Source organism: Rhamphochromis sp. 'chilingali' (assembly GCF_963969265.1).
Source record: "Rhamphochromis sp. 'chilingali' genome assembly, chromosome: 21".
NCBI lineage: Eukaryota > Metazoa > Chordata > Actinopteri > Cichliformes > Cichlidae > Rhamphochromis > Rhamphochromis sp. 'chilingali'.
Window position 1 is genome coordinate 10,893,309 of NC_137949.1, and position 27,613 is coordinate 10,920,921.

Consider the following 27,613-nt stretch of genomic DNA (forward strand, 5'->3'; position numbering starts at 1 on the left):
GACCATTTGAATGGAAATAGCTGCGTTCGCGACGACGTGTGTGCGCTCGCCTATATACTTGATGCAAACACACACGCTCTGCTCACAAGTCTATCTTAATAGGTCCATTTGTAGCAGGACCTGTTCTAGTGCTGTGTCCTTCAGATTGGATTCTATCTCAGCAATCCCCCTGACCTTTAGCACAAAGAGACGACAAGAGAGGACCACACACGCGGACACACACGTGTGCACACACAGCCTCAAGTAAGCTTTCCTGTTTCACTTATACAAACACAGACACACACGCGGCTTGTGTACAGGCCTTCCCCCAGGAGTGATGTCACAGCTAACAGCACTAGCTGCCACTGCCAGGGCTTTCATGTTTTATTCCTCTACACAGGCTAATCAAATAAAAGCCAGTCTTTTTAACCATCTTCACTTCATACAGTCTTTGCAAGTCCTTGTCACCGCCACCCCCGGCCGCCCATTCACTTCAATTGCTTTGGCTCACATTTAAAAGAGGACATCCACCCAAACCGGTGTACACCCACATGACTTTTGCTGAAGCGCGGAGGAACGCCATCGTGTTGGCGAGCTCGACTTTGACTGTGACATTCTTTTTTGGTGTTTTCTCTTTTTCTCCCTGTCTGTGAAGTCTGTATCCAGGAACAAATGTAGCGGCATTTCCTAACAAATGGCAGCTAAATGAGGCCCCTAGGGTGCTGTGCCGCTAACTACCGGCCCCCTTTCTTTCTGAGCCATTATGATTGTCCTAACCGTTCCAAAAACACCTCTCCTGTTCTCGTTCATTTGCATTTGAATTGCAGCTCCGGCTGTACAAAAACAAACATAAATCAAAAAAAAGAGGGAAAAAAAGGGAGAAAAAAAACATTGGTGGATTCTGGCCGAGCAATTAGCGAGTGTCAGTCAATGTGGAGGTAAAAGAAAAAAAACCACACGCCCGCACGCACGCACACTAAATTAAAAACATTGTCTCAAACACACGCGGACGCACTGTCACACATGCTCGTACACAGAAGAACGCGAGCTGACATACTGTATGTGCTTTAAATATATATTTTCAAATTTATCATTTAGTTTCGTGCTGAAAACTCATCAAGCTTAAGTGCTCGTCAGCGGTGGCCAATCACAGTGTGGCAGGCCCAGGGTTGCCGTGGCGATATGCGGGGACATTTAGAGGACTCCGATAAACTCTGCCATTTAAAAGGTTATGACAATTAACGCGGCTCTCCGCAAATTACCACTGCCAGACCTTTACCCACGGACGTCTCTCTCTCCCTCTTATCACCTTGCGCCCAGCCTCGCTCGCTCTCTCTCTCTCTCTCTCCTCCTCCTCTCTATCTCGCCATATGCCCTCCATTTCCGCAGCCTACCCCACCCCTCCCTCCGCCCGCCCCCCCTTCCAGCCAGCAGCACTTTTAATATCCCGTTAATTAACAGAGTTCTTCACTTAATATTCAAATGGTGACCAATTAATGACATTGAACTTTAGGTGCCCCACCCACCCACACACACACCATTCCACGCACACCTTTTCCTGTCACTTCCTATTGAATCTCTCACACACACACACACACACACACACACACACACACACACACACACACACACACACACACACACACACACAGCTTCACGGCTCTCATTTCCTCCTCTCCTTCCCCTCAACCTCTCCGCCATCACCAAGGTGAGCTCCCATTTCCGTGCGATTGAAAGAGTTTCGTGAGGCAGCTGAGCAAGTATACAGCGAGGGGGTAATAAAGTCAGAGGGGCGGGGGGGCCACAGAAAGGCACCGTGGCCTTTTAATTAACCTGGTGTGATTAAAAGCGGGGGTGGCGGAGGGTGGGGGAAAGGGCCTGCTGCTGTAGCCGGGTGGGGGCAGAGAGGTGACAGACAGGAAATAGGAAATGACAAACTGGAAGTGGGCCCAATCGATGAACCCGTATGTGGGAATTTGACATGTATGCAAATCTAGTGTAATGTGTTACAAAACGGTGCATTAAAGTAATCTGATTCCTTTGCGTTTGTAAGGTTAGTTTTTCTGCTCGAGATGCAGTTTTTACTTTTTCAAATAAATGTTTACACATTTCCTTCGTCCTTATTTTCTCAACCTCGACTCTTTTGTTCTTTGGTCGTTCTGTTGGAGCTTTGCTGCCGTGCTGGGATCTTTGTCCTGTCGATGACCCAGTTTGAGCCAAGCTTTAGTCACACTGATGGCCTCACTTTGGTATACAGAGGAGGTCATGGTCCACTCAAATCTTCATCCCTCCTGCACCGTGCTGACAGCTGGTGTGAGGTGCTGGGTTTCCTCATCACAGACAAACATCTGCACTCTGGTGTCGTCGTTGTTCCTGCAGTCTTGTGGTTCTTTCAGATAAAACTTGCTTTCTCCAGCAACCCTACCAAACAAGTCACACCTGCTCAGGCTCTAATTGTACTGACATGAACTTTAACCCCGAACACGCTCTTGGGTTTTTGCAGTTTCTCTGAGCGTTGCACAATCTGACCTTGGGGGGAATTTGCTGGAATGTGCACTTCTTCAGTGCAACAAACTGGCAAAACGTCTGCTTTTACAGATGTGCTCACGCTCTCTGATAACGAATTCATCCAGTGCAGCACCTGGATTAGCAGCACCGGGCTGCTACGACTCTCTGAATTCCCATGGAAGCAGTAAAGCTGGACTTGCCTGTTTTGAATGTATTTTGGGAAACACAGAAACACTCTGCAACGCTCAAAATAACCGGTAAAAGAAAGTAAATGCACTGCTTAACACGCAGAATCACTCAGGGAGTTCTTTAGATATAATTTAAATATAGTTTGGTGTCAGAATATAACATCTGCATCCACCTGGCTGTCTCCCAGTTTTCTGTGCTACTTCTGATATTTTACAGATGCATACACGTCTCTCGCAAGGTTTTGCTGTTCACCTTTTCAGAGTTTTGATGAGTGACGCAACGCTGCACAGCAGGCACACACGCAGCAGTTACTATCCAATTCAAGGTAAAGCTGAAGGAAAGTGCGTTAAAAGGGAGACCTGCAAGCCTGGTCGTGTTTTTCTTCTTTGCTCTGACAGCTGACACGGATGGAAAACCGTTGTGCTCAAGTCACTAGAAAGCATCTAACCCAATGAATCAGCTTCCTCCCATGTAGGTCCCTGCAAAGAGGCCGCGTCTCCTCCAATCAGCTGAGAGTTCATCTATACTAAAGCATCCCTCCCCAGGGGCTACTCTCAGGCAGGAAGGGGAAACAGTCAACAGAGAAATTGGAATCAGTTTCACAAAAGAGAGTGGGATGGGTAGTATTTTTTTTCCACTCACTTCCTTTTCCAAAGGCTAGCAGTCAAATCCAGATGACTCCAGCAGTCACCCACAAACTGCTGAATAGAACATGCAGCATAGAGTTTAAACAAGCCTATATTCTGTTGCATGTAATTACTCTGCAAACATCAATTTAACACACTGTTCCTCAGTGAAACATTAAATAGTGTGGCTGATCAGAGCCTGCACCGTGTCCTTACAACGTTATGAGTTTAAGTCTGGCAGTTGGCCAACGTTGCATTTCACCCCCTCCAGTCTATCCTGTCACACTGTGCTGTATACTACCCAATAAAGCAAACACGCCATAAAAAATTATCTCCAAATTCTTGAAATTATAGCGCTCTCGTTTTCGTTTTTATGAGGCAGAGTGTGTAACACGGTAACAAAATATCACTCGCTTAATCTGCCGTGCGTCAAGCGTAATACAGCCATCAAGAGAAAGAAAGGGCACACGTTTCCTCCTTTAAGTGATTTGTCTCACAACGGAGCTGGCGCTAACACTCGGGTTCGCCATATTTATAGGGCGTCTTTAAACTTTACTTCCAGAAAAACGGGCTTTTGAATATTTTTCCACATAGCAGGAGTAATTCTTGTTACAATTAGATTTTTTAAAGAGGATTAATCCCACAGGATTTGAGGGAAATTGACACGCTCATATAGGAACAATCGAGAAGTTCATGTGGTAAAAACAAGGGTCAAATAAAAGACAAACTTCACTGTTACTCATAATCATGGCTTTAAAAATATCTGCCTTTCTCAAACAGCCATTCAAAATCTACCAGCACATGCACTTTTATTTTTTCAAAGCGCACTCCTTCCCTGGTGGAAAATATATATATATTTTTACTTTTTGTATGAGCCTTGATGTCTTCGAAATGCCTTTTTAGCCTTCTTTGCTCCTTGCAATCAGATGAGGTCACAGCAGTGCAATAGACTCAAAGAAAGGCAGCGTTTTCACTTCGATTTGTTACAAAACCAGCTAATAGCGGTCGGTTGCAGAGCAAATTCTGTGTCAAAGACAGCTGGAATGGTTCCATCAACTGGAGGATGTCCTCTGGCTAGGGTTAATGGGAGTGGAGTGGGGGAAAGGAACTGCGGAGAGTGCCAGAAGAACAAAATAAAGAACTTTTCAGCTTGGATTTCTCAGAGTAATGCGGGGTCAAAAAACAGGGGTCAATACCACAATGACATCCTAATCTGGCGTGCGCTGGCGCTGGCGCGTATGCGTGTAATCCGCTCTGTGCGGCTCGCATCATGTCTCATTTCAGCCCAGAATCACAGACAAAGGTCACCATTTGACCTTTTCGCAGCTCCGAATTGCCGCGGCGCACTCGGCTGATTAGTGTACACGCAGACACAGTGTACAAAAGTGACAGGAAGCCACACGCTCGCTCAGAACAGAAAAATGAAAGCGATGCAGCGCTGAGCTGAAGGCACGCAAAACCTATTTGTAATCTTGGCCGAGCTCGCCGCGTACGTTCAATTTTCCAAACGTGTTTACCTCTCGGATCCAAAATCAAAGCCGGCGACCGCCTTTCTTTGTTCTTTAAATTTATTCTGGTGTTTCCTGGTATTTTGTTTCCCTCTCGAAAATCCTCTCTCGCTCAATCGATGACCAATTAACTTTGTCTTAATGCCACCGCGCTTGCTTGGTTTTGTTATGTTTAAAATGTCATGTTTTTTAATGATCAATATTATGAATTTTCAGTAATTACTGCGGCACAAACTGCTGAAATAATGGAAATGTTTGGCCACTTGCACATGTATGCCTGTACATGCTAAAGGCCCACTTTGTTCCTAATAATATGTAAAGTCTGTCTGTAAATGGCTGCAACATAACTGCATCCAAGCCAGGAGCTTATTAGAAGATGGAAAGAATAAATTTAGCCGGGTCTTTAGTGTGACAGACAGGCAGGAACCAGGAGGTGGCGACTCACTGCCTGCTGTGCTAAAGCAACATTAAATGCTGCACCGTTGTTTCAACACGCAGGAAGGGCGCCGTGATTACAGGTAAAGATGGTGGGAAGCTGCCGAAGGTATCGAGGCTTTCATGTAGCCGTAACAAGCTTGTGCGCCTGCCCTTAAAGGAGCACACTTGCATAACAATGAAAAACAGAGGGAGACCAGCTCCCCGGTCAGCGCAGAAGTTGGCATAGCAACCAATACGGGACTTATCAGCACAGGTGAAATGGCTTTGGCCAATGGGAGGACTCGAGCAGAACTACCTGGTATATAAATGTCAGCGTGGGTCAATTGCCGCCGTGTGATCAGCAATGATGAAAACACACCATTACTGTCACCAAATGTCAACGCGGCCATGGATCTCAGCCGCTCCCAGTTAGAGTGACTAACGTTTGCTCAGCAGGCTGCACGGTCTGTGTGTGTGAGCATGTTAAGTGAGGAAACAAGAGTAAGAGCGTTTTCAGCGTGAGACAAAAGGCGCGCTGGCTGAAACATTCACTCAGCATGAAAATTACTATATGCTAACACTGATGATTTCCTTTTTTGACAACCTGCTTTTGTGCCAACGATGGCTTTTTGCTCAGCATTCTGTCTCGGTGCGCTCGGTGTTCAAGTCTGCCGAAGAAAGTTTTAATTACGTTTCGGTAAATGACAGTATAACAGCTAACCGCCGCCGCCAAACGGCAGTCAGCCTGCGCAGATACTGAACAACTACTAACGGCCTATCCAGTGCATGTGCTGGATGACGTCTCTTTGCGTGGATGTTCTCTGTAATGAAGGATAACATGCATCATTATAGAGGGAAAGCATCCTGATCCGTGTTGCAGTGTGCAGTGCTCAGTCATGCACTGGCTGCATGCATATCATCACCACATATCTGCAGCTGCACTGTGATGTTACTGGAAATGCTCAATCCATATTAATGCACGCTATTTTATGTACTTTTTTAGTTGCCACTTCAGCCTTTTACCTCACACTGAAGTGCTCTTTTTTTAGGCAATCCTGACTGAATTCAACTAAATGCCTTTATCAGCTACGATCCTGCGGAAGGGCTCGCAGCACCACCGTTTCCATAATCTGACATATCCAGTTCAAACTGATCTTCTTTCCTCCTCTTCAGTCTGTCCTTTCCCGTCCACTTCTTCTGTAATCTCTCCCGTCTTGTCCCGTTTTATTTTCTTTCCTTTGGTCTGTTTTGCTCTCTCTGTAATGATCCAGGGCAACACTGCGAGCCAGAGTCACTCCATGCGGGCTGATAGATAGATCCCTCTGGCTGCAGAGTGGATGGGAAACACATGGGCAGACTTCACTCAAATCTGAAAAAACAACTGCTTGAAGCCAGCTTCCCAGTGGAAATCTTCTACAGAACATCACGCTAAAACTTGGCAGGACGCGTCTCGATCCATATCTGCAGAACAGGCCGTTTGTTGTTCTGAGAATTCGGTTTGCACTGGCAGGCCTGTGCTCATTGAAAATATACAATATGTGTTTATAAGCTATGATTGTCCAATCTCCGAAACACGCATTGCATGCAAATGTCTCTGCACAGTGTGCGTGCTTCGAGAAAACAGTTAAATATTTGAAAACGCAGAGAGTGAGCTCTACCTAAAATATGTCTCATGAATAATGCGAAAGAGTAATGGGCCTGGACCACACACACACAAACACACATGCATACACACACACAACTCGGGTTTTCATATCTTGTGGGACATCTAATTGACATAATGCTTTCCCTAATCCTAACCCAACTGTATCTTCAAACATGTGGGGACCAGCATTTTTGGTCCCCACAAAGACATGAATACATGTGCACACACACGGTTTCTCTGTTAAGATGCTTTTTCCAATCTCAGCACAACTCAAACATTAAAAAGATTTGGATGAAACCTTGTGGTATTGATTAATTATGGCTACTATTTATTTTTTCCTCATGTAAACGTGAACGTGTGCACAGCTGTTTCCTGCAGGAAGCACCACTGGTCTCAGTTTAGGGCCCGTGTGCTGATACCTGTTGCAGTGGCGGCCGAGGCTGCAGGTAGGAGCTCGGGGTTGGTCCTGGAGGAGTCTGATGAGGGGGGCTGAAGTACGGAGGGGTTCCCTGCTGCCCCCCTTGCTGCTGCTGCTGCTGCTGCTGTTGCTGCTGCTGGCTGTACCCAACCATCCCCTGTTGGCCATATGGCACCACCTGCTGAAACAACCAACCACATGACAGTTAGAAGGGAGGTATTAAGGTCAGGACTGAGAGCAAGACTTTCACTTTAAATTAAAAGCAATGCAGAGAGGGTGGCAGGTGCAATTAGTAGGATATCAAAGCAGGTGGCAGGTAACATACTGCAGTAGTCAATCATACATTTGCCAAAAGCAAAAGCATCCCACACAAACTGTCCCTTATCTTTTTTTCCAATTCATGTGATTGTCCCTCAGCGAGAGGCTCTTAATTTAGCTCCGAGCAGGCTGACACGCGCCTCCCAGCAGCGCTCTGCCTAATGAACTCACGCTGCAGAAAACACTAACTTTATGTCCTCTGCCTTGCCAAAGCATCCTGCTCTCTACATTAACTCCGACTCGGACAGCTCGCAGATGGGATGAAGTGCGCCGGATATTACTGTAGTCCCCGTCCCAGGCCGTGACCTTAATGAGGGCCACGCGGATGAGCCACGGCGTTCCAGAGCAAGAGCGGTTAAAAAAACTAACTCAGGAGGGCGAAGCCATGCCAAGTGCCAATGCTGCATTACATGGTGGTTATGAGAGAGAATGTGAACAGGGGATGCATGTAACAAGCTGGCACAAATACAAATCTAGCCTTAATCCCTTCTTGTCATTTGTTATGACTGCAGACAGCGCCAGGTGCTCCTCGCTCCTCTGCGGATTTCCTATGGAGGCTGGGGTTTTCTCATCACGTGCACACACGCATGCACATAAACACACATTATTAAACAACATTTACGACCACGGGTGAAGCAATATGACAGCACGTTTCATGTCATATTTCTTCCCCATTATGTCATGTGGCTTATTTTTATTCCGCCAGGAGCTCTGCCGCAAACTCATTAAACGCGCACACAGGCTGTAATTTGGGGCGCGAGCGAAGCCGTGCGCCCTGAGTCCTAAAGTTTAAAATGTCCCTTTAAATCTCCTGTGGCAGGCTTGGCAAAGTAAAACTCAAACTCACAGTGATTTATAGAGGATGGCGTTAGAGGGGACTCCACCGTGACGTAACCGCCGCACTGCTGCCTCGTCAGATTAAAAGCAAGGCTGGAGTTTTACTGTGACTCTCGTGAGCGAGGAAACCCACTCGTAAAACTGATGGCTGGTGCAAAAATATTAAAATCTGATCTGGCTGCAGAGGAACAGTTGAGATTATTACATTTCAAACACTTTTGAAGAGTACCTTCCTTTGAGTGGGTCGTAAAAAAAGAAATATTCTCGCCGCACCGGCAGAAGCTTTTTGACTCTCTGAATGGAGATGATTGGACAATGTGGAATACCATTCACTTCAGTGGAAATTTGATTAGGAAGGACAGGTTTCTGCGCACGAGTGTGTGTGAGTGTGTCATTAGGCCGATGAGACAGACAGACAGGGTGAGATCAGTCTAGCTGGCAGAGAGGTTAATAGCATGGCCCCGCTCATGCCAACAGCACCACTGGATTCATTACTGCAAGCCGGGGAAACACACACACACACACACACACACACAGTATCTGTTTCCAACATACTCAAGTGAATGCACAGTCGTCTGTTCGCAGGGATTTGCTAAAGTAAGAAATACAAACAAACTCTCTCCCTCTGTCTGTCACACACGCCATTAGCTGTGGATCAAAGCCACTCCGACTTAACAGAAGCAACTCTATCCCGCGATCGGTGATGACAGGCCGCCGTAACACTGTGGGTCTCGACTGGAATGCTGCTGTTCCGGGATTGGTCAGGATCGGGTCGCCATGGAGATCGAGACCAGACAACCACGGGTGGGTTTCTTTCCTCCTCAGACAAATACGATGACAGGCAGGCCGACGGATACGGACAGACAGTGACAGATAGACGGAGGAGCAGACAGACGTGGGCAGCGTGACAGACAAATCACAGAAAAACAGGTCCAACAGAGAGAGCGTGTTTCAGTTCGCACCTCCAGAAAAGATCCTCTTAGTGCTACAAATACCCTCCTTACAAAGGATGGAAAGCTAAGGAGCAGATAATAAACTACACCGGATTCGGTCTGGTCTTTGAATTTGGATATAAAAATGCAGTTTGGACCCATCAGTGTCACAACTGCTAACTCTCTTTGTTTTCTATTAGAAGGAAGCTGCTGTAAGGGTGTAAATACACTTACAGTTTGAGTCCTGTGAGGCTTTACGAGGTGCATTCCTTTTTATCTGAGGCTACCCGGCTGATTACAGCACTAACAGTGGCTGCATATCATTTAGAGGCCTTGTATTGTGCTCACAGAGACCCTTACATGGATCAAAACCACTGTTAATGTAATTAGTGCTATTACAGCTTCTCCTGCTAGGACTGGTCAAAATGTGTGCTGTGAACAAACTGATTAAATAACTGCACATTTTATTTTTTAAAGCGATGGTTCATTTTTAGTGTGGCTCTTATTGTACTGCTGAGTACTTGGATAGCCCACTGTCCTCCACTGCACTGATTATGAAGTGTGGACACGGATGATGTCGTGGAAAAGTGTGGGATCACCTGTGTGGTGCTCTCAGGTAGGAATCAGGTTCATAAAAACACGAGAATGCACAAGAATTGATATGAATGCACATTCATTCTTTTCATTTATATGTAAATGAACGATGTTTAATAATGTGATAGATAGTTATATATGTGCTCAGGTCAGCTGTATGGTGTCCCTGCGATCCTGATCAGAACAATCAAACGTACATTCATGTGTGAGAAATGATACCAATCGATTCATAGATGAAACAAATCGACACAAGTGGCAGATTTTACAGGTTTGAACAATGTTGGAAATATTTGGGACAGTGTGACAGTTATTAAGGCAGCCTTCGTAAGCACGTCGCTAACATCAATACTAACACAAATGTTTTTCAGATACGTATCATGTGGTTCACAGAAACACACACTCTGTCCACAGCGAGCCACTTGGACAGTCTGTAGAGGAATTAAGACTGAATTAGACTCCACAAGAAGTGCTTCATTCAACATCATCATCATCGTATCACAAGCATTAGCAAAGCGAGCAGTGGACTTTCATTGACAGGAAGTGTAAGAGGCTTTAATTGCTGTGAATGGATGGATGGCTGTGGCTGAGTTTCTTCATCCTCTTTCATCACCGAATGCAGAATATGTGCTACTTTCAACAACACCGCTCTCCCAGCTGATCGCCCATTAACCAGCAGCACTGCCGTCTGCATGGGCCGCTCCTACATCAGCCCACTGTTTAAATGTACAGCCAAGGAGTTTATAGCGCCATCAATTCAATTTTATTTTATTTATACAGCGCCAAATCACAACAACAGTCGCCTGAAGGTGCTTTATACTGTAAAGTAGACCCTACAATAAAAACACAGAGAAAAACCCAACAGTCACATGACCCCCTATGAACAAGCACTTTGGTGACAGTGGGAAGGAAAAACTCCCTCTTAACAGGAAGAAACCTCCGGCAGAACCAGGCTGAGGGAGGGGCGGGGCCATCTGCTGTGATTGGTTGGGGTGAGAAGGAAGATGGGATAGAGACAAAATAACAAGTATTATTCAGTGCAGAGAGGTCTACTAATACATACTGAATGAAGAAGAAACACCCAGTGCATCATGGGAATCCCCGGCAGCCTACATCTATTGCAGCATAACTAAGGGAGGATTCAGGGTCACCTGGTCCAGCCCTAACTATATGCTTTAGCAAAAAGGAAAGTTTGAAGCCTAATCTTAAAAGTAGAGATAGTGTCTGTCTCCTGAATCCAAACTGGAAGCTGGTTCCACAGAAGAGGGGCCTGAAAACTGAAGGCTCTGCCTCCCATTCTACTTTTAAATACTCTAGGAACAACAAGTAGGCCTGCAGTGTGAGAGCGAAGTGCTCTAATAGGGTGATATGGTACTACAAGGTCATTAAGATAAGATGGGGCCATCAAAGGTGGTTATTCTGAAAAACAGATTTTCTGTAGTTAAATGAACATTTGAGAATAGCTGCTGCCAAAAACACAAGCAGGTACACAGACAGTCGGGGAAGGCAGCAGAAGAGCCAAACGAGAAGGAGGCAGAAATGCCGACAGTCAGTCAAATGAGTACACAGAGGCAGCAGGCTGACTGGAGGTCTAACAAGTAGCAACCTGTCACTGTGGCTTTGGGAGGGAAGAGAGAGTCATTCAAATGCAGCTTCTGTTTGATTGCTGGGCTCGACTGTATGAATGTACTGTACCTGCTGAGTACACACCAGCTGTCTGAAACCTGATTCTCTTTGACTGAGAATATGCTCGGTGATAAACAGACTCTCTGTGCTGCCGGTTGCAACAATAAAAATAACTGCTGGAAGTAGAAAATAAGACCATTTTCTGCCTTTTCCCTCCACTCAGGTGTGTGGAAGCCGACAAAATAACAGTGTGCTTTATCCAGAGTCTTGGCAGGCACACAGTGTCAAATAAATGTCTGTAATGAAATGACAACAGATGTGAAGTGCTGTAGGGAGAAATGACGCAGAATAGACGTCCTGTGAAGCAAATAATTCACCATAAACTGCAGAAACAGTGTGATGAAAACAAAAGCCTTGGCGGCATATTAAGATACAAAGACACAAACACGAGCGCAAACACTGAGAATAACTCAATCAAAAATCTATCAAAACAAGACTCGTATGAAAAGGCAGACAATATCTTCCTGCTCTGCAAATGGTGGGAATAAATAGCTGCGCTAACCCTCATTCAAGGCGGCTGTGTGTGTGTGTGTACGTGCACATGTGCATGTGCCTTAAATCAGCCGTTTAAAAACCTTGCACGGAACAAGGCGCTGCTTGTAATTCAATTGGGCCAATGAGCAATAGACAGGAATTTTCATAACACTGTCAAAGCGCCGCTACGGGTGGCTGCTGGCCGGGACCACAGGTTGCCCATTTTTGAGTGACAGATGGACTCAGCCAACCAGAGCGCTAAGCGGTGCCACCACCCCAACCCCTAAACGCACTCATACGCACGCACTGACAGGCCTGACAGGCCCGCACATCACAGGCTCGCCATTAACATTCACGTGCCATTGTGCTCGTCGGCCAAGAAGCTGCTGCTTAAAATGGAAAAGTTAAAAAGTGTTGCAAGAAGCGGGAAGTTCGATGAGCTGACAAAAGACTGAACCAGAGGCTGAAACGGCAAGAAAAAAAAGCAGATACAAAGTGGCAAAGGAAGATGTTTAGAGACAGAGATGGATAGATAGTCGGAGGGGAGATAGAGGACGGGTGTTACACTCTGCCATACTTAAAGCCACAGATAAAGCGATGGTTCACGTGATAAAGACGGAGAGGGACAGATAGAGAAAGCGATGCAGACGCACAGATATGTGGAGAGAAAAAGTAAAGCACAGGAAGGAAGATGAGCCTGAGAGCAGGGATAGGGATAATGCAAAATAGCAATAAAGATAAAACCGTATGAGAGAGGAAGGGCAGCAAGACGGCAGATACAAGAACAGCTCTGGATACGAGGCCTGCGCACGCTTTAAGGATGGATGTGATGCACAGCAGCAAGAAGTCAACAGGCTGGACAGGGCGGCAGCTCAACGAGGCGCTGCTATCATCATAAAGTGACCAAAGAGCAAACGTGAAGTATCACCAGTATGCTATCAGTGTATGAAAATGCTTTATCACATTAGTTTAACTATAAAAAATACCACAAAAAAAAAACAGTTTTCCAAATATTTAATGTTGTTTTTGGCGCCGTTTCATCATCAGCCTCCAATTTTAATTTTTTCATTCTGGGATGAAAAACTCCTTAATTTCCTCTGCATGACGCATTGTGTCCACCAACTAAAAAATCAAGTGGATTCAGCATAAATATTCTGAATAGTCACCAAACAGGCTGCTGTCCCTCTGAGGCCTCCGATCTATACATGCATCACAGCACCAGCCTCACATCATCCAATCAGGACATCATTTATCAATAAAACTGATTTGACCATAACCTAATCCTATAATGAAAGCTGCTGATCAAGGTTGGTCCCAGACAGAGTTAATAATATTAACCTAAATAAACTAAAACTAGGTGTTATAATAATAATAAAAAAACTGTTTGGTAACTGAAATAAAAGAACAAAAATTCAAAGTTATAAAATGAATGAAAATGAAAGTAAAATATGGAGGAAATGTTCCCAGTTTGGTCTGAAATACAAATATAAACTAAATTACTTTAGACACTTTAGGTCAGCACGGTGTTGAAGTGAGCATACAACAGTCCAGAGACAGGCCTGTACGTTTGACTGGTGATTCTAAACTGACCACAGGTGTGACAGTGAGTGATGGTCTGTGTCTGTGAGTGACTGGGATCGACTCCAGACGCCCTGCAACTCTGAGCTGGCTGACCGGCTACGAAAACGCATGAAAACTGCAGTAACTGCGTTTCCAGCGGTCATCGTTTTTCCTTTTTTAAATGACAAAAGTCTTCTTTAACGACTCCACGGAGCTCCAAATCCCTTCTGTAACACCTCCGAGTCGCTACAGTGTATCTGCATGCTTGGCACCTTCTAACGATCGACGGCCTTTTCACAGCTGAATTACAGTCACGCTGGTTAATCATAGCATCATTCAAAGACTGAATGTGACTATGCAAAAGCTGGCTGCATTACAATAATGACATTTGTAAACACAGCGCAAAATGAAACATTGGATATTTCCTTTTCCATATTTACATTCTCCAGCAGGTCGGCAGGTCTTAAAGCGAACTTAATGGCAGATAATCAAAGGAAATTTCAGCGAGGGAGCACAGCGGGGAAAAGGTACGAGAGAAATGGCAGTGCTGACAGATCTTGTCAGTCAAAACAATGAAAACGTGCAGCGGTATCAGGATAACTCTCAGGACTGCTTTCTCTAACGTGGAAATAAAAACATTTCAACATCATTTAAATGCTCACACAGAATCACAAAGCCAAATTAGAATTCAGAGGCCGTTATTTGTTGTTGAAATCCTCCAGAAAATGCTACACTTTTAGGAAAAATCACCATTTCCTAATTGTTTGACTCTATCTCGTCATTTTTGGAAACGCTCGGCTCGTTGCCGCCTGTGGCTCGAGCTAAAGATGCTTTTGTTTCATGTTGTGCAGCTGATGCTTTCGACTCAAACTCGGCTCTGATCTTTTGCGGGAATTTGACTTTTTCTCTCATTTTCAAGATGCGCCGACGTCTAAAGCGCCGTAACCGTGCACACGTTCTGCTGCGGCACAAGGACGTGAATATCGCCTCCTGCCATCTCTGCAATGCAAAAGGCTGACGTGCAAAGAACAGCACCGGGCTGCAGCCGTCAGGAGCTTATTATTCCACTCCGGACCAAAACAAATCAACCGGTGTCTCCAGCTTTGTGTGGTGATAAGATCAGCCACTCGGAGTCAATACCACATCCAGCGGTGAATTGCAAACGAAGGTGAGTCCCTTAATGAAATGCAAAGTGTCGGAGGCGAGGATCAGCACCAACGGGCTCATGATTAAACATAAGGGAGAAGAAGAGGGGACGCATCACGGCTCTCGTCATCGCTCTCCTATCTCTCTCCCCCCAAGGTGACGCCGCTCTCCATCTCTCTCTCTCCATACTTCTCTTTGATCTCTGTCTTTGGCTCCTCCCCCTCCTCAAACACTGGGAGGCCCTTGACACCTAAGCTCATTCCTCGGGTGCCGGGGGAGAAAAAATAAATTCATTTTAAAAAAGGCACGTGAATTCGCCGGCATTTTTCTGCACAGTGCACTTCATATAGTGCAAGATTTTTCTCTTCCCAAATGAAAACATAAGCCCGTCTTTTGAAGGAGTGTGACTTCTTGACCCGCTGATAGCATCAAATCGCTCTGACGGGCGAGAGAACGCGAGCAGACAGTGTAGCCATCAACTGATAGACGCACGGCGAGCTTTTTTATATTTCCATCTTGGATCCTTTTCTGAAGGCTGCTCTCTGCCCCTCTTTATTTTTCCCTCTCTCTAATTCTCAGTTTCTGCTCGCATCAATTGATGGGGGAAAAAAAACATGCACAAAGGGAGCGCTCGTCGCTGGCGTTTTATTGCTGGCTGACTAGCAGTGGCTCTGTTGTTCTAGACAGAGTGGTAATGGAGACATTTGGAGAGGCAGAGCAGGTGAGGTTAATGCTCTCCGTAATGTGTGTGTGAACAGCCGTTTATTTATTTCATTTTTTCTTTTTTTTGCGAGAGGCTCTGGGCCCTGCGCCACCGGCTCCAAATGTTTTTCACCTACTAAACTCCTGACCCCAATCTGACGCCAAGACAGACAGAAACGCGAGGGGAAATTGAGAAAGAGGCAGTGAGAAAAAAGCAAATGTGATTCAGCGAGGGTCAAACATGGACCTAAATAAGCGAGGGAGGAGGAGGAGGAGGAGGAGGGCGAAGAGCGGGTGAAGTGAAAAGGATTCAAGTGCTGATAATGAGGGAGGTGCAGCCAGTTATCCCAAAATAAAAAGCAGATCGGTGCGATGTCTTGACACAGAATTTCTCAATGATTATACTGGAAATTCAGAAGGAACGCCAAATAACACCAGCTCAGACTCAAACTCGACTCCGTCCTGACAGATAGAAAATAATCATCATGAAATTACCAAGAAAAGAAGGCTCACGACACATGTAAACATCACAACTGAGCGCAAAATAGCCCCGAAACGTCTTTCAGATCAATCATTCCGACGAACGCCGGCTCGGCTCATTTTTCACCGCTTGCTGTGATGACAGGCTTGAACTTGTGTAGGAGTCATGTCAATTACATCTGAACGAGGAGAAGGTGGAGGGGAAGGGGAGGGGTTGCTTTGAGTTGGGGGGGAAAAAAACGCTTTTTCGCCATTAGCGGTCACCGTGAGCTCAGGAGATAATACTCGTATTTTACATCCCCTGCTGCGAGGCTGTCTTTCCGGGATGCTGACACGACGAGGCGCCGCCTTGTTAAATGACAGCGACACAATGGATGGCTGAGCCGCTTCTGTGCGCCGCAGATCAATCAGGAACTGGCGGCGTGATGATGATGGGGTTAAAGGGTTAAGGGCAGGTAGACATTTTTGGAAGGATTGGCTCTTCAGAGGACGAGCACGCAGTGCCTTTAATAACTTATGTCGCTGAAGTCGATCCACGCTAACGCACTCGTAGGCACGCCGCCGTCTCCCTGCTGCCATAGTTCACGGTGCGTGATTTGTTATTTAAAATGTGTAAAGACTACAAATACAGGACACCTGCTCTGCTGTTCTTGGACTCTGCGGGCTTTCATAGTTGTGTGCCTACAACTACCATATTAGGGATATCCCCTCTCTATGACATCATAGAGATCCAAGAGCAGAAAAAATGTTCAGAGACCAAACGTTTCGAGCAGCCTCATCCAGGGATCAAGTGAAATGCTGGCCAAGTTATATATGAGTTAAGTCAGCGGTCCCCAACCTTTTTTGTGAGACGGACCGGTTTGTGTCCGACAATATTTTCACGGACCGGCCTTTAAGGTGTCGCGGATAAATACAACAAAATAAAACCGGTAATGGTACCAAAAAAAAGAAGATTTATCCATAACACACCAGGGAAACCGAGTTAACGATAAAACCGATAAAAACCCTGAAAACCATACATTTCACGCCTGAGCCTCAACTCTCGCGGCCCGGGACCAAACCACTCTGTGGCCCAGGGGTTGGGGGCCGCTGGGTTAGCTGTTTCCATGATGCTGACCTCTTTTGATGGTGTGTGTCTGTGCGTGTGTTGGTGGGGGCCCTGAGCTGAGCTGTAATTTCTGTTTGGTGGATGTAGACAGAAAATAGTTCCTCCATCCCAGTTTTGTAGCTCTTCCTTATTTGGGGCTAACCAGGTTATGATTCCTGGAAATGCTGCTGCTAATTTGTGCCCTCTGGTTACATCCTATTTAAGTGAAGGCAGCAAAAGCATGAGATGGATGAGCAGGCTGAGAGTTTGAGTTTGTTTGGAGGTAAACTGACCGTTTACATAAGTAAATATATTTTTAAAAGCTGCTCTCTTGAAAACATTCAAACTTAGATGGACGTTTATTCGCTTGTTTAACATCCAGGCTGTACAAACAGGCCCCATCTTCGGCTGCTCCTGTTACAAAGCAGCAGCCGAATCCAGGTAACAGCGTTATTATGCTGTGCTGTCTCAGATGTTGACGGCGTGTCACATCTCAGCACTTCCGCACTCCGCAGTACAAATGAAGCCCAGAAAGTGAGATGCCAGACTTGACCTGCGTAAGAATGCATCTAATCTGGATGGAAACTGAGATGAATTCTCCGTGAGCCAATTAGAGCAGCCACTAATCCCTCTGTAACTCGGCAAAGACGTAAAGCATCCCCTTTCTTTTCCCTCTCTTTCGCGCTCCCTCCGTTTCGCTCTGCTTTCATCTCCCGGTTCTTTTATCTTATCAGCAGGCACGTATAGAGCGCCGCAGACTCAGAGCGCCGAGCAAATCCCAACATTGCTTCACCTCTCTGAGCAAGAGCGATGGAGGACTAATGCAACAGCGAGAAATAACTGACAGCTGCGTTTGTGAAAAAGTATAATCCACAGGCTCAAATATAAATACACTAATAACTGTGGATAAAACATGTTGCTATGTGTTTGAGCGTAGACACAAGTCCATCTTTCTTGTGCTACAGAGCATATAGAAGCTTTACAGTGACATAACTGATAACATCACTTAAACCACTCTGGATGGGAGGGGTTTTCCCCCACCCCCTTCCAGTTAATGACCATGTAGCATGGGCTCCACGCGGCATTTGATTGGCTGAGAGCCACTCCACAGCAGCAGGGTAATAAAAGTTACAAATGAGAGCAGGCTATTAGAGCCATTGACGTGCGTAGGCTAGCTTGCTAATTAATTGATCCTGAAACTTCATCTGTTCTGTAGCCAGAGAGGAACCCTTAATTAATCAGCCTTTCCATATCGTTGTCTTCCTGTTCTTTCAATCCGGCTCACTGTTCTTTACGCCCCTTCCTCCTCGTTCCCTCTCTCCTAATGCCTGTTTTAATTGTGAGGTGAGAATGCTCGGGGTCCTGTGGGTTGGTGTGGAGAGCTGGTCTGAAGGTGGAGGAGCTGGAACAAAGACAGTGCGCGTCATGTGCACCGGTGTGGATGACATTAGCGGGGAGCCTGCGACGTTTCAAGAGCTTTTCAAAAGAGGGAGGGCTGTGATGAAGCTGGAGTGGTCCCCTTTGCACCCCACCCCTCCTCTCGCTCCATCTTTCCTGGCAGAGGGGCTGATTTAGTGGGGCTTCCCAGCCATCCGTCAGAGCCGGCACCACAGGCTGCATTAACCCCAGAGACACCCGGGGCCCCTAAGTGCTTCCGAGTGGCCCTCTCTCTCGACGTCGGTGAGGCCACGGACAGATGACTTCTCCACATCAGGACGTGAACGGTCAATGACATCGGCAGCTTTTGGTTAAAGAAAGTGCGTCTGTGTGGAACTTGACGGCAACATGGTGAGGGAAAGCAAAAGACATACGGAGGGCTGAGGGTAACCGATGAACTCACTCCTTCCCCCTCTGTCTGTGCCTCTACATGGAGACAGAAGGAAACAGTGACTGGATGGAGTCCTTACAACGATAGTTCTGCCTTCAGTTCAGACTGGCTAACTCTGATGCGACACCTGTGGAGTATTTGGCTCACAGTTACCGCCTGTGTTGTCCACGTGCACGTCACTTTAACTGACTGACCTCTGAGCACGTCCGCGCTTAATAAATTGCTAGTTGAGATTCCCGTCACGACGTGAGAACTTGCAGTTCTTCAGCTCTTTCATCAGTTTGAGATGTTTTCAGTCAAAAATACTAAAGCAGCGGGGGGTGTAAGTATGAATGTATTAGCCAAAAAAATCATTTTTCACCCTGGCACTAATGGATCGCTTAAAGTATTATCTGTGTTAGGTCGTTTTCACAGCAGACTTTCTGACTTGTCATACGAGGACAGGCGTTATTAATGACAATCCTGGATTTTCCTCCCGTTTCCAGCAGTTGGAAAGCGAGCACAAAGCCACCCTGAAACAGAAGCTGCCGACGTTTCTTTGATTAATTACACACAGGTGAGTTTGATACGTGAAGAACGTCAATAAACTCACAGTAAAGAAATAAACTAAGCTGCGGAAACTTCAACTGATTTCACTTGAAATGAACAGTTCAGGAAATTCCACAAATATTTAGCACGTTTCTGCTAATGTTTCATCCCCAGCATGTCCAAGCTCTTTAATCTAAATGATATTTCTAATGTTAAAACATAATTATTGTTGTTGTCTGTGAATTATGATAATAGAGTATTTTAAAAAAGCACAAATAAACAGTAAAACACTTTATTATTTTTTGATTAAGATAACAAATTACAGTTATTTGCTTCCTGAACAGAAAAAAAATTGTTTCGTTGTTGAAATGAATTTCTGACTTCTCAGACAAGTCCAGCATCTCGCCTCACATTAAGCAGGAAAACCTGAATAAGTTCAGTAAATTGAGTAGTTTAAACCAAAAAACATGAAACAAACGATAAATAATCGACTCTGAGGCCTTGAAATAAAATCAGAGTCGGCCTTCATGCTGACACTTTTTCCTGCGTTGAATTAAAGTCTTCTCGGGCCTATTCTTCCAAAGTCTGCAGCTCAGACGTCTTCGTCTCTGTTTACATGTTTCAGCGTCATCTGTGCGAGGCAACGTTATCACAAAACATACGAATCATTTAAAGCCATAAAACCTCCAAATCTGCAGCTCACAGATTATTATTTTGTTCTTCATCACTGCTGAGCGATGGAGGATGCTACCTGGCTAGCTACTTGACTAGCTGCCATTACCCAGCATGCCGTTCAGCAGTGTAATTCTGTAAACGTGCAGTTATTACTGTTGGTTTCACTTTTCACAGATGATTACAGTGTTTGCTCTTCTGTGTTACATTAATGTATATAGAAGACAAATGAGCATAAGCTTGAGTGAGCGTTGAGGACAAAACATAGAAAATAAATATTTTCTCATTAATTATAATGGATGCATCAGGCTCGCAGGGGGCTGGAGCCCATCCAGGTCTGAGGTGGGGGGCACCGAGAGGCGAGCAACCACTCACTCTCCACGAGCGCGTCCTCGGACAGTGGGAGTAAGCTGCAGTACCACAACTGAGGGCCCCACGCAGGACCCCTCGTCCTAACGAGGACTCGAACGCCACGTGATCGATCCAGTATGAACACAAAGCTTTGTCTTAGCATGCTGTGTTTGCAGACGCTTGCAAAGACCTGATGCGTTAGCAGCAGTGGATAATCGCCTCTGGCCCGTGCTCAGTTGGCTCTTTTAAGCAGTAAAATTAAAAACAGTCTTCACATCCTCTGCAAACTCTTCAGCCGTTTTCCTCCTTCGTGCACGTGAACTGAAGTCAGGCCTGCAGCACGAGTGTGCAGGCACCTTTGTAAAGAGCTGCATCCAACACTTGTTGGGGTGTGTTGTCATTATTATAACACATTGTGTCATATTAGCTCGATGTGTGTTTGTTCTGTTAAACTCATCAGGCTGTATTTCAACTGTATGTGAAATGAGATTTGACGACCGTCATCGTAGCACACACAGGAGAGCACAGAGAGCCATGTGAACTTTTATAAAAGTCATGCTGGCAGAGTGTGGGAGTTCTTATTTTTTAATTTAAAAAGAGAGTAATAAATGCTGCCTTTCTTTAACATAAAACAGTGTGCGTTTTAATTATTTCTCATTTACATTAACTTAATCAAATGGAGGATGCAAATGAAGAAATATGTCGTATTAAATGAAAATATCTGAGTTGACTTCATACTGCAGGAAGGCTTTTTTTTATTTTATGGGTTTACAGTGCAGCGATTTAATTCCAATAAATGCTCGAATGTCTACAAGTATTTATAAAATGAAATTAAATGCAGTTGCTTCACATTAGCTTTGTGGTTTCAGCTGTTTTTAGAAGCGCTGTAGGACACACTGCTGTATAAACGTGACAAATGAAGCGAACTAAAGCGGAGACGCGCCGTCTCTGGATGTTGCTTAATATTTAGGAATGTGCACAGCTGTTGCCCAGATGAAAGAAATGCAGCCAAGCTTTTTAAAGAACACTGATGCATTATTGTTCTCCTTCTTCCCTCTGATGATTACTATGCAAAGACGAGGCCCAAAAAATAATCTCTGCAAAGTGAGCGTGGTGATAAAAGCTATAAAAAGCCCTGAAAGACAGACTGTTTGTGTGGAGCTGCTGTGGTGTGTGCGTGCTGAACAGGTGGCGGGTCAGCCACATTTCCACTTGACTTTAAATGCTTGGCTTCTATTAAGTTGGCCCAGTGTGTAAGGAACAAACAGCCAGCACTGGTAATGGTTTCTGCCTGACCTGCTGACACTTTCACCCCCCGCACGCGCTCCTGCCTTCTTCTCTTTCACTCTCTTTCATTTCCCAGGATATTTTTTTCTCCTGCTCGTTCTCCCACCACATCACTCCTCCCCTCTTTTCACATCAAACACTAATGTTTCCTTCAAATTCCTTTTCCTCTCCATCTGCCAACTTTGACATCACAGGAAATTACGCTTAGAATTGGCGGCACAGTTTTCTTTTTCCGTTCCTTTCCTCGTTTCGACTTCATTCCACTTCCACCAAGCGGACGTATTTTTTTCCTGTCATCCCCGAGACACCCGCCCCCTTCTTCTACTTCCTCCTTCCTCCCCTCCTTCTTCTGCTGATATATTTGTCCTGGCTCCCATCACTCCACGCAAACGTCCTTCGCTGCTTTACATGCGCGCTCCGTCTCTCGGCCTCTCTAACACACTCAAACTGTCTCACACGCATGCAGACACAGCATGACACTAACTACACCTAATGCAAGTTCTAGGCTTATTTGCTGGAGGCTCGTCGGGGTGGAGAGGATGTTTTTTCCTTCTCTCTGAGACATCAACATCGAGACTGGCGTCTGTGCGCGCCTCCCGTGGCTGGATTAAGGAAGGAAGCCACGAGAGGAGAATTTAATTTGGTGAAATGCATTGTTAACAACGTGTTGGTGTGTGTACGTGCACGCACAATTGCATCGGCATGCCTGCACATATCCGAGCCGGAGGTAACTCCTGACATCAGGCTTCGTGGCCTGAACAGGTAATCGAGGTCACACGGAAACACCGACTCGTCTCAAATTGCACCGAGTGGGTTTGCACTGATAACCTTCCATCAGTGAAAAAACAGATTAAAGATGAGTCGAGATGTTTACATGAATGTTCAGAGAAGGGTTTGTATATGCTTTTAGCTTCTCACCTCTGTCTCCACATAAGCTTTTAATGTGTGTGTGTGTGTGCAGCGTGTAGGTGTAAGTGTGTTTAAATGTCGCTGTGCAAATATGACACCTTTTTAATTGCATCTGTATAGCAAATGCAAACACACATAAACATAGTTACATTTCTATCAAAATTACTACTAGTAACAGAAATAATAACACCGACTTATTAATCAGCTTTAATTTTAACAGCAAATTTTTCATTTTTGTCATAATTTCGGCTTCTAAATTCTTTCACATTTATTAGATTTATAATAATTAGATTATCGCAGACTAAAGTTGATTCAGTAGCTAAAAAATAAATTCTAAAGTTTGTTTACAAACATATCAACTCCTCTCTTCTCAACACGCGTTTTCATGAGAAACAGGAAGCGTTTCCTGGGGAACATCAAATGTGCTCATCGACCTTCCTACACCAGGAGCTTACTTCTGATTGGATCACTTCCAAATTCACCCCGCCCTCTGCACAGCTTCATTAGATGTGATTGGAGCTCGTCTCTGTAAAACGTTTTCATCTCGTTTTTATTCAGCGTCAATAAATTTCATTACGGTTTTTGTCCTCGTGCCTTAGTTTTTATTCAAGCATTGATTGTTTTTGTCAGAAAAAGAAAACTATGATGAAACAAAATTATCGCCGTAATTAGTGGAAATCTAACCGTGCACAGGAGGACACTGTTTTCACTCATTGACATGTGAATTAATGAATTTGGGGGAAGATGGGGGGACTTGAACTGTCCAAGAGCGACCTGTGCTTTCACGCTGCCAGTACCACAGATTAGATTCCAGTAACATCACCAGTAATCAAACCATTATGTGTCAAATTATGACAAAATGGTTAATTACGTGAGCCTTATGCAAAGGATAGAGGTGAGCCCTTACACATATCCAATAACTGCACAGGATGAAATATACATATTACTGTGGAGTTCATATTTAAGACGAATGGGGCTTAATTTTTTTGCAGAGTTTAATCATAATAATGAAAGAAAGTCAAAGAAGACCTTTTAGTCTGGTGTTAAAACCCCCGACACAGACACACACACACACACACACACACACAGTCGCTCAAGTCCCAGGGAAATCACAGAGATAGACCAACGCAGATCTTTGTTGACGTCACGTTGCCTGGCAACAACCCAGCATGCTTGGCTGTGACAAGCCGAGGTCTCAGCCCCGAAGTGCGATGCATTATGGGGGATTGTGTGCGCTACGTCTTACATCGCCCACAATCCCCCTCGCTGACGCAGCTGTAGTCAGGACTGCTGTTCGCAGCTGATCCCGAGGTTAGGAAAGAGGGCGTGCTGAGAGATGCAATCACGTCCATCATCAGTGCAATTCACGCATCTTTTGATTTTTAATTACCAGTCGCTTCAGGAACAGATTCACTGTATATGTTCCAGTACACATTTTTTTTTACCCCTCCCTGCTCCTCCCTGATCAAACCCCTGACCGCCTTTCTGTAGGTAAGGCTCATTACGCTCATCTGAGAGAGTGGAATTAAACCTCCTCCTCCAAACTCATTACTGTGAGCTAGATTTCACCAGCAGCAGATAGGCAATGCAGCGGTGCTGCTTTTAAAGCCAGAGCCAGATAATTAGAAACTTTAGAAGCACAGTTCCCATGGCTATAGCCAGAGCGAACAACTAATTCTATTTGAACTAATTACATTCCATAATGCTAGGCAGTGATTGCTACCCCAACCACAGCCTCCCATATGTAATCCAGCAGAGGATTTCATCACAAAACACAACCGGGGATGTATTTTTCTGTGTGTCATTGGCTGTATGTTATTACGCATTGGCATCACACCCCCGCTCCCTCATAGCTGTTTGCATTTCATGCTACAAAACTCCTCCCGGGCCTTGATGAGACCAAGTCTCGCAGTGCTGACGCTAACCTCCCAGGACAGCACCGCCTCAGTGCGAGAGCTCCCAAAACATAATAAAAAAGATACAAATCGATGCCTCGATGTATCGTTTTATCAGAATTTATTACCCCTGACCGCCTTTCTCTGGATTTAGACAAATGAGAGCAGCTCCCACAACCTGAGTGGATCAACAGTAAACAGACATTTTTTATGTTTTCAAATGACACATTTTCATTGCATAATAGGAAAGATCGGTCGGAGAATGTGTGTGAACGTGTGTGTGCAGGACCATCTCCTCTGCTGCTGCCTGTACGCACATTGCACAATATTTTTAGACAATACAGGAAGTCTGCCTGTTAGTCAATATGTGTTTCTCCCCTTCTCTCTCTCTCTCTCTCTTTTTATACTCTCTTGCTATGTGTGGAAGCTCGCTCGCCCAGTGAGAGGTGTTCAAGTCCAGACCAACAGACCAGGCAGACTAAATATAGCCGGCAGTGACAGCAGGGAACACTGTGCTCCCCCCTCTCTCGCTGTGGTGCTCGGCACTGCTGCTTCACTGCAAACTACACTGGTGAATTTAAACTGCTATCTGCACGCACGCACACACACGCACCGAAGAAGTTCACTTTCTGCCAAAACTGTGGCACACACGTATCATTCACACAAACGCAAAGATAAAAGGGACGCAGATTAATACACACACACACACCATACCAGTCCAAATGGGATTTACTTAAGACTCAATAAAGCAGACAGAAGCACTATTGTCTCCAACACAGACCTATTGTGCTGCACAGAGACTGTGACGTGGGCCGACCGCGCTGCGTCTGTTTACTACACAGAGAGCATTCCACACACACACACACACACACACACACACACACACACGTACATGCCTCCAAAAGTAAATAGAGATGCACAACAAAGTGCACAAATGCACCATCAAACAAGCATTAAGAAAGAACTGGCTTGCACGCACACGCTCACACACACAGCATCAAACCCATCTCGCTCCAGTGGGAGTCTAACGGGAACTGAGTGATGAACAGGAGTGACACCACCACATGCCAGGGTGTGAGATGCGCTGCCTGGTATTTTAGGCTGCGTCTCAAATTGAACATGCCAAGCCTTCAGGGGGAAATCGTTGGATAATGTTCGTGCGAGAAGCAAATGTCCCATTGCAATATCGCTTATAAAGGCAGCTGTGATATCTGGAACGGCACTGCAGAGAGGGCCGACCTATCCGCGATGCACGCCGGAGGACGAACGCGGGTGCAAAGATGCAGTGCTCCGGTTTGTTTGCGTACCTGCTGCTGAGGATACTGCATCCCACCCATGCCCATTTGACCCCTCCCCTGTAGGCTCATCGGGTATCGATGCGGGGGAGGCGATGCGTAGGGCTGGCTGGGGGGATAGGGTCCGGCCCCCGGCTGCTGCGGGGCGGAGTAGGGATTGTTGGCCATGCCGTACAGCTGCGAGCGCTTCATAGCCATGAAGTCCATGGAGGAAACCTGCAGGGGAGAAGAAGAGGGGTTATTAATGCATAGTCAGCATTTGGTTTTTGGCTAATACTTCATTCATGACAGTGCATTGTAATTGCCCGACAGGCGTTCAAATTAATTCATCTGCTATCTGCCAAGTTGGAATCCCTAACTGAAGTCCACTTAGTGCACCACTCCAAACCACAGCCATCGCTGATTTATTTCATAATTGCACAACAAGTGAAAGCTTTAAATTAATGTCAACAGATCATAAATGAACAACAAATGGAATTAAATAAGCAAAGATGTGTATTGAGTAGCTATTTGGAGCAAAACTCTGCTGGAAAAGAGCCAAAATAAAATGATTTAATTAAAACCTAAAAGCTCGTATCTTTGTTTTAATGTCTCTGAGGCTTTTACAAGTGTTGTAAATGTTGTTTAAAGCAACAGGAGGCAACGGCAATAAAAACCTATGGCCGCGTTCCTGCAACCAGAGCCCCGCGGTGCCAATAACCACCGTACGACTCGTGCTATACGGCTGCTTACAGCAAACTGGCAGATAAAGCGATAGTTATTCTATTACTGCAGTCGAGTTGATGTACTTCCGAGTTTAAGTAAAGGTTGTGGGTGCAGGGGCGTGGATCCAAGCTTTTGTGACGGGTCATTTCAAACTCGCGAGCTTGAATCCCAGAGGGAATTCAGAGCAGCAAAGCAGTCGGGACCTGCTCTCCAAAGCCACACCTGGAGAGCTCGCTTCCCGTACGAGCACAGAGGAAAACCAAAGCCAGGACAGAGAATATGTCAAGGGTAATTTATTCCATTGTAAGTACTTCAGAGCCCTTTTACGGGTTGTTTGGGGTCCCAGTGAGCCATTGGAAAATTCCGGTACAGTGCATCAGGCTAATGCTAATCCGTCACCCGCAGCGGCGTGTTTGTCTGTCTGCTGGGCAGATAATGCAGACTTCTTCTATCTTCCCTCTTCTTCTCTTTTGTCTGTGCCGCGTAGGATCATGAGTGATTTATGACACTTTGTTCCTACTGTGTCTCTCTCTCTCTCACACACACACACACACACACACACACTTTCACTTCTCCTCTCTCATTTCCAACTAACCGCCACCGACCCCCCCGCACCGCCTCTTCTTTCTCTTCCACCACCAACTCCCTCCTCAGTTCCCTCCCTTCTCCCCAACTCAATATCACCTCGTCTAGAGCGGAGGAGAAATTGCCGCTGCCTCATATTGCCAGGCTAATATCAAGAAGACATGTCAGGGGATGGGAGCACTTTATTCAGCAGGTTACGTGGACAGTTATGGCGGTCCAGCGTTAAAGCGTTCGCGCCTACTGAGGCGTGCACGTGGAATAGTTTGGAGGGGAGAGAGAGAGGGTGATAAAACTGTGTTTGGGCGGGGAAAGAGGGAGCGAGAAAGTTAGCGCTCTTAAAGTTATTTCACAGCAGGTGTGTGAGGAGGGGGGGCTTTCCTGCAAAGGTCTGCATCGCCGGATTTGTAACAGTATAATAATGAACTGCAGACACTCGCTGCCCTTTGCTTTTCTTC

The 27,613-nt window shown here is 45.6% G+C and overlaps 1 protein-coding gene across 8 annotated transcripts in view; it reads right to left on the reverse strand.

The window, feature by feature from the left end:
• The window catches only part of LOC308389056 (AT-rich interactive domain-containing protein 1B-like), a 163,442-nt gene that overhangs the window by 113,530 nt on the left and 22,299 nt on the right, over window positions 1-27,613 (reverse strand). For 6 of the 8 annotated variants that reach the window (XM_080870186.1, XM_080870188.1, XM_080870189.1 and 3 more), the window contains exons 2-3: window positions 25,881-26,084; window positions 7,292-7,471 (exon numbers count right to left, since the gene is read on the reverse strand). In XM_080870186.1, coding sequence (XP_080726312.1) covers window positions 7,292-7,471; window positions 25,881-26,084 — 384 coding nt within the window. The remainder of the gene's footprint in view (window positions 1-7,291; window positions 7,472-25,880; window positions 26,085-27,613) is intronic. The other 2 variants (XM_080870190.1, XM_080870185.1) reach the window with 1 other exon arrangement.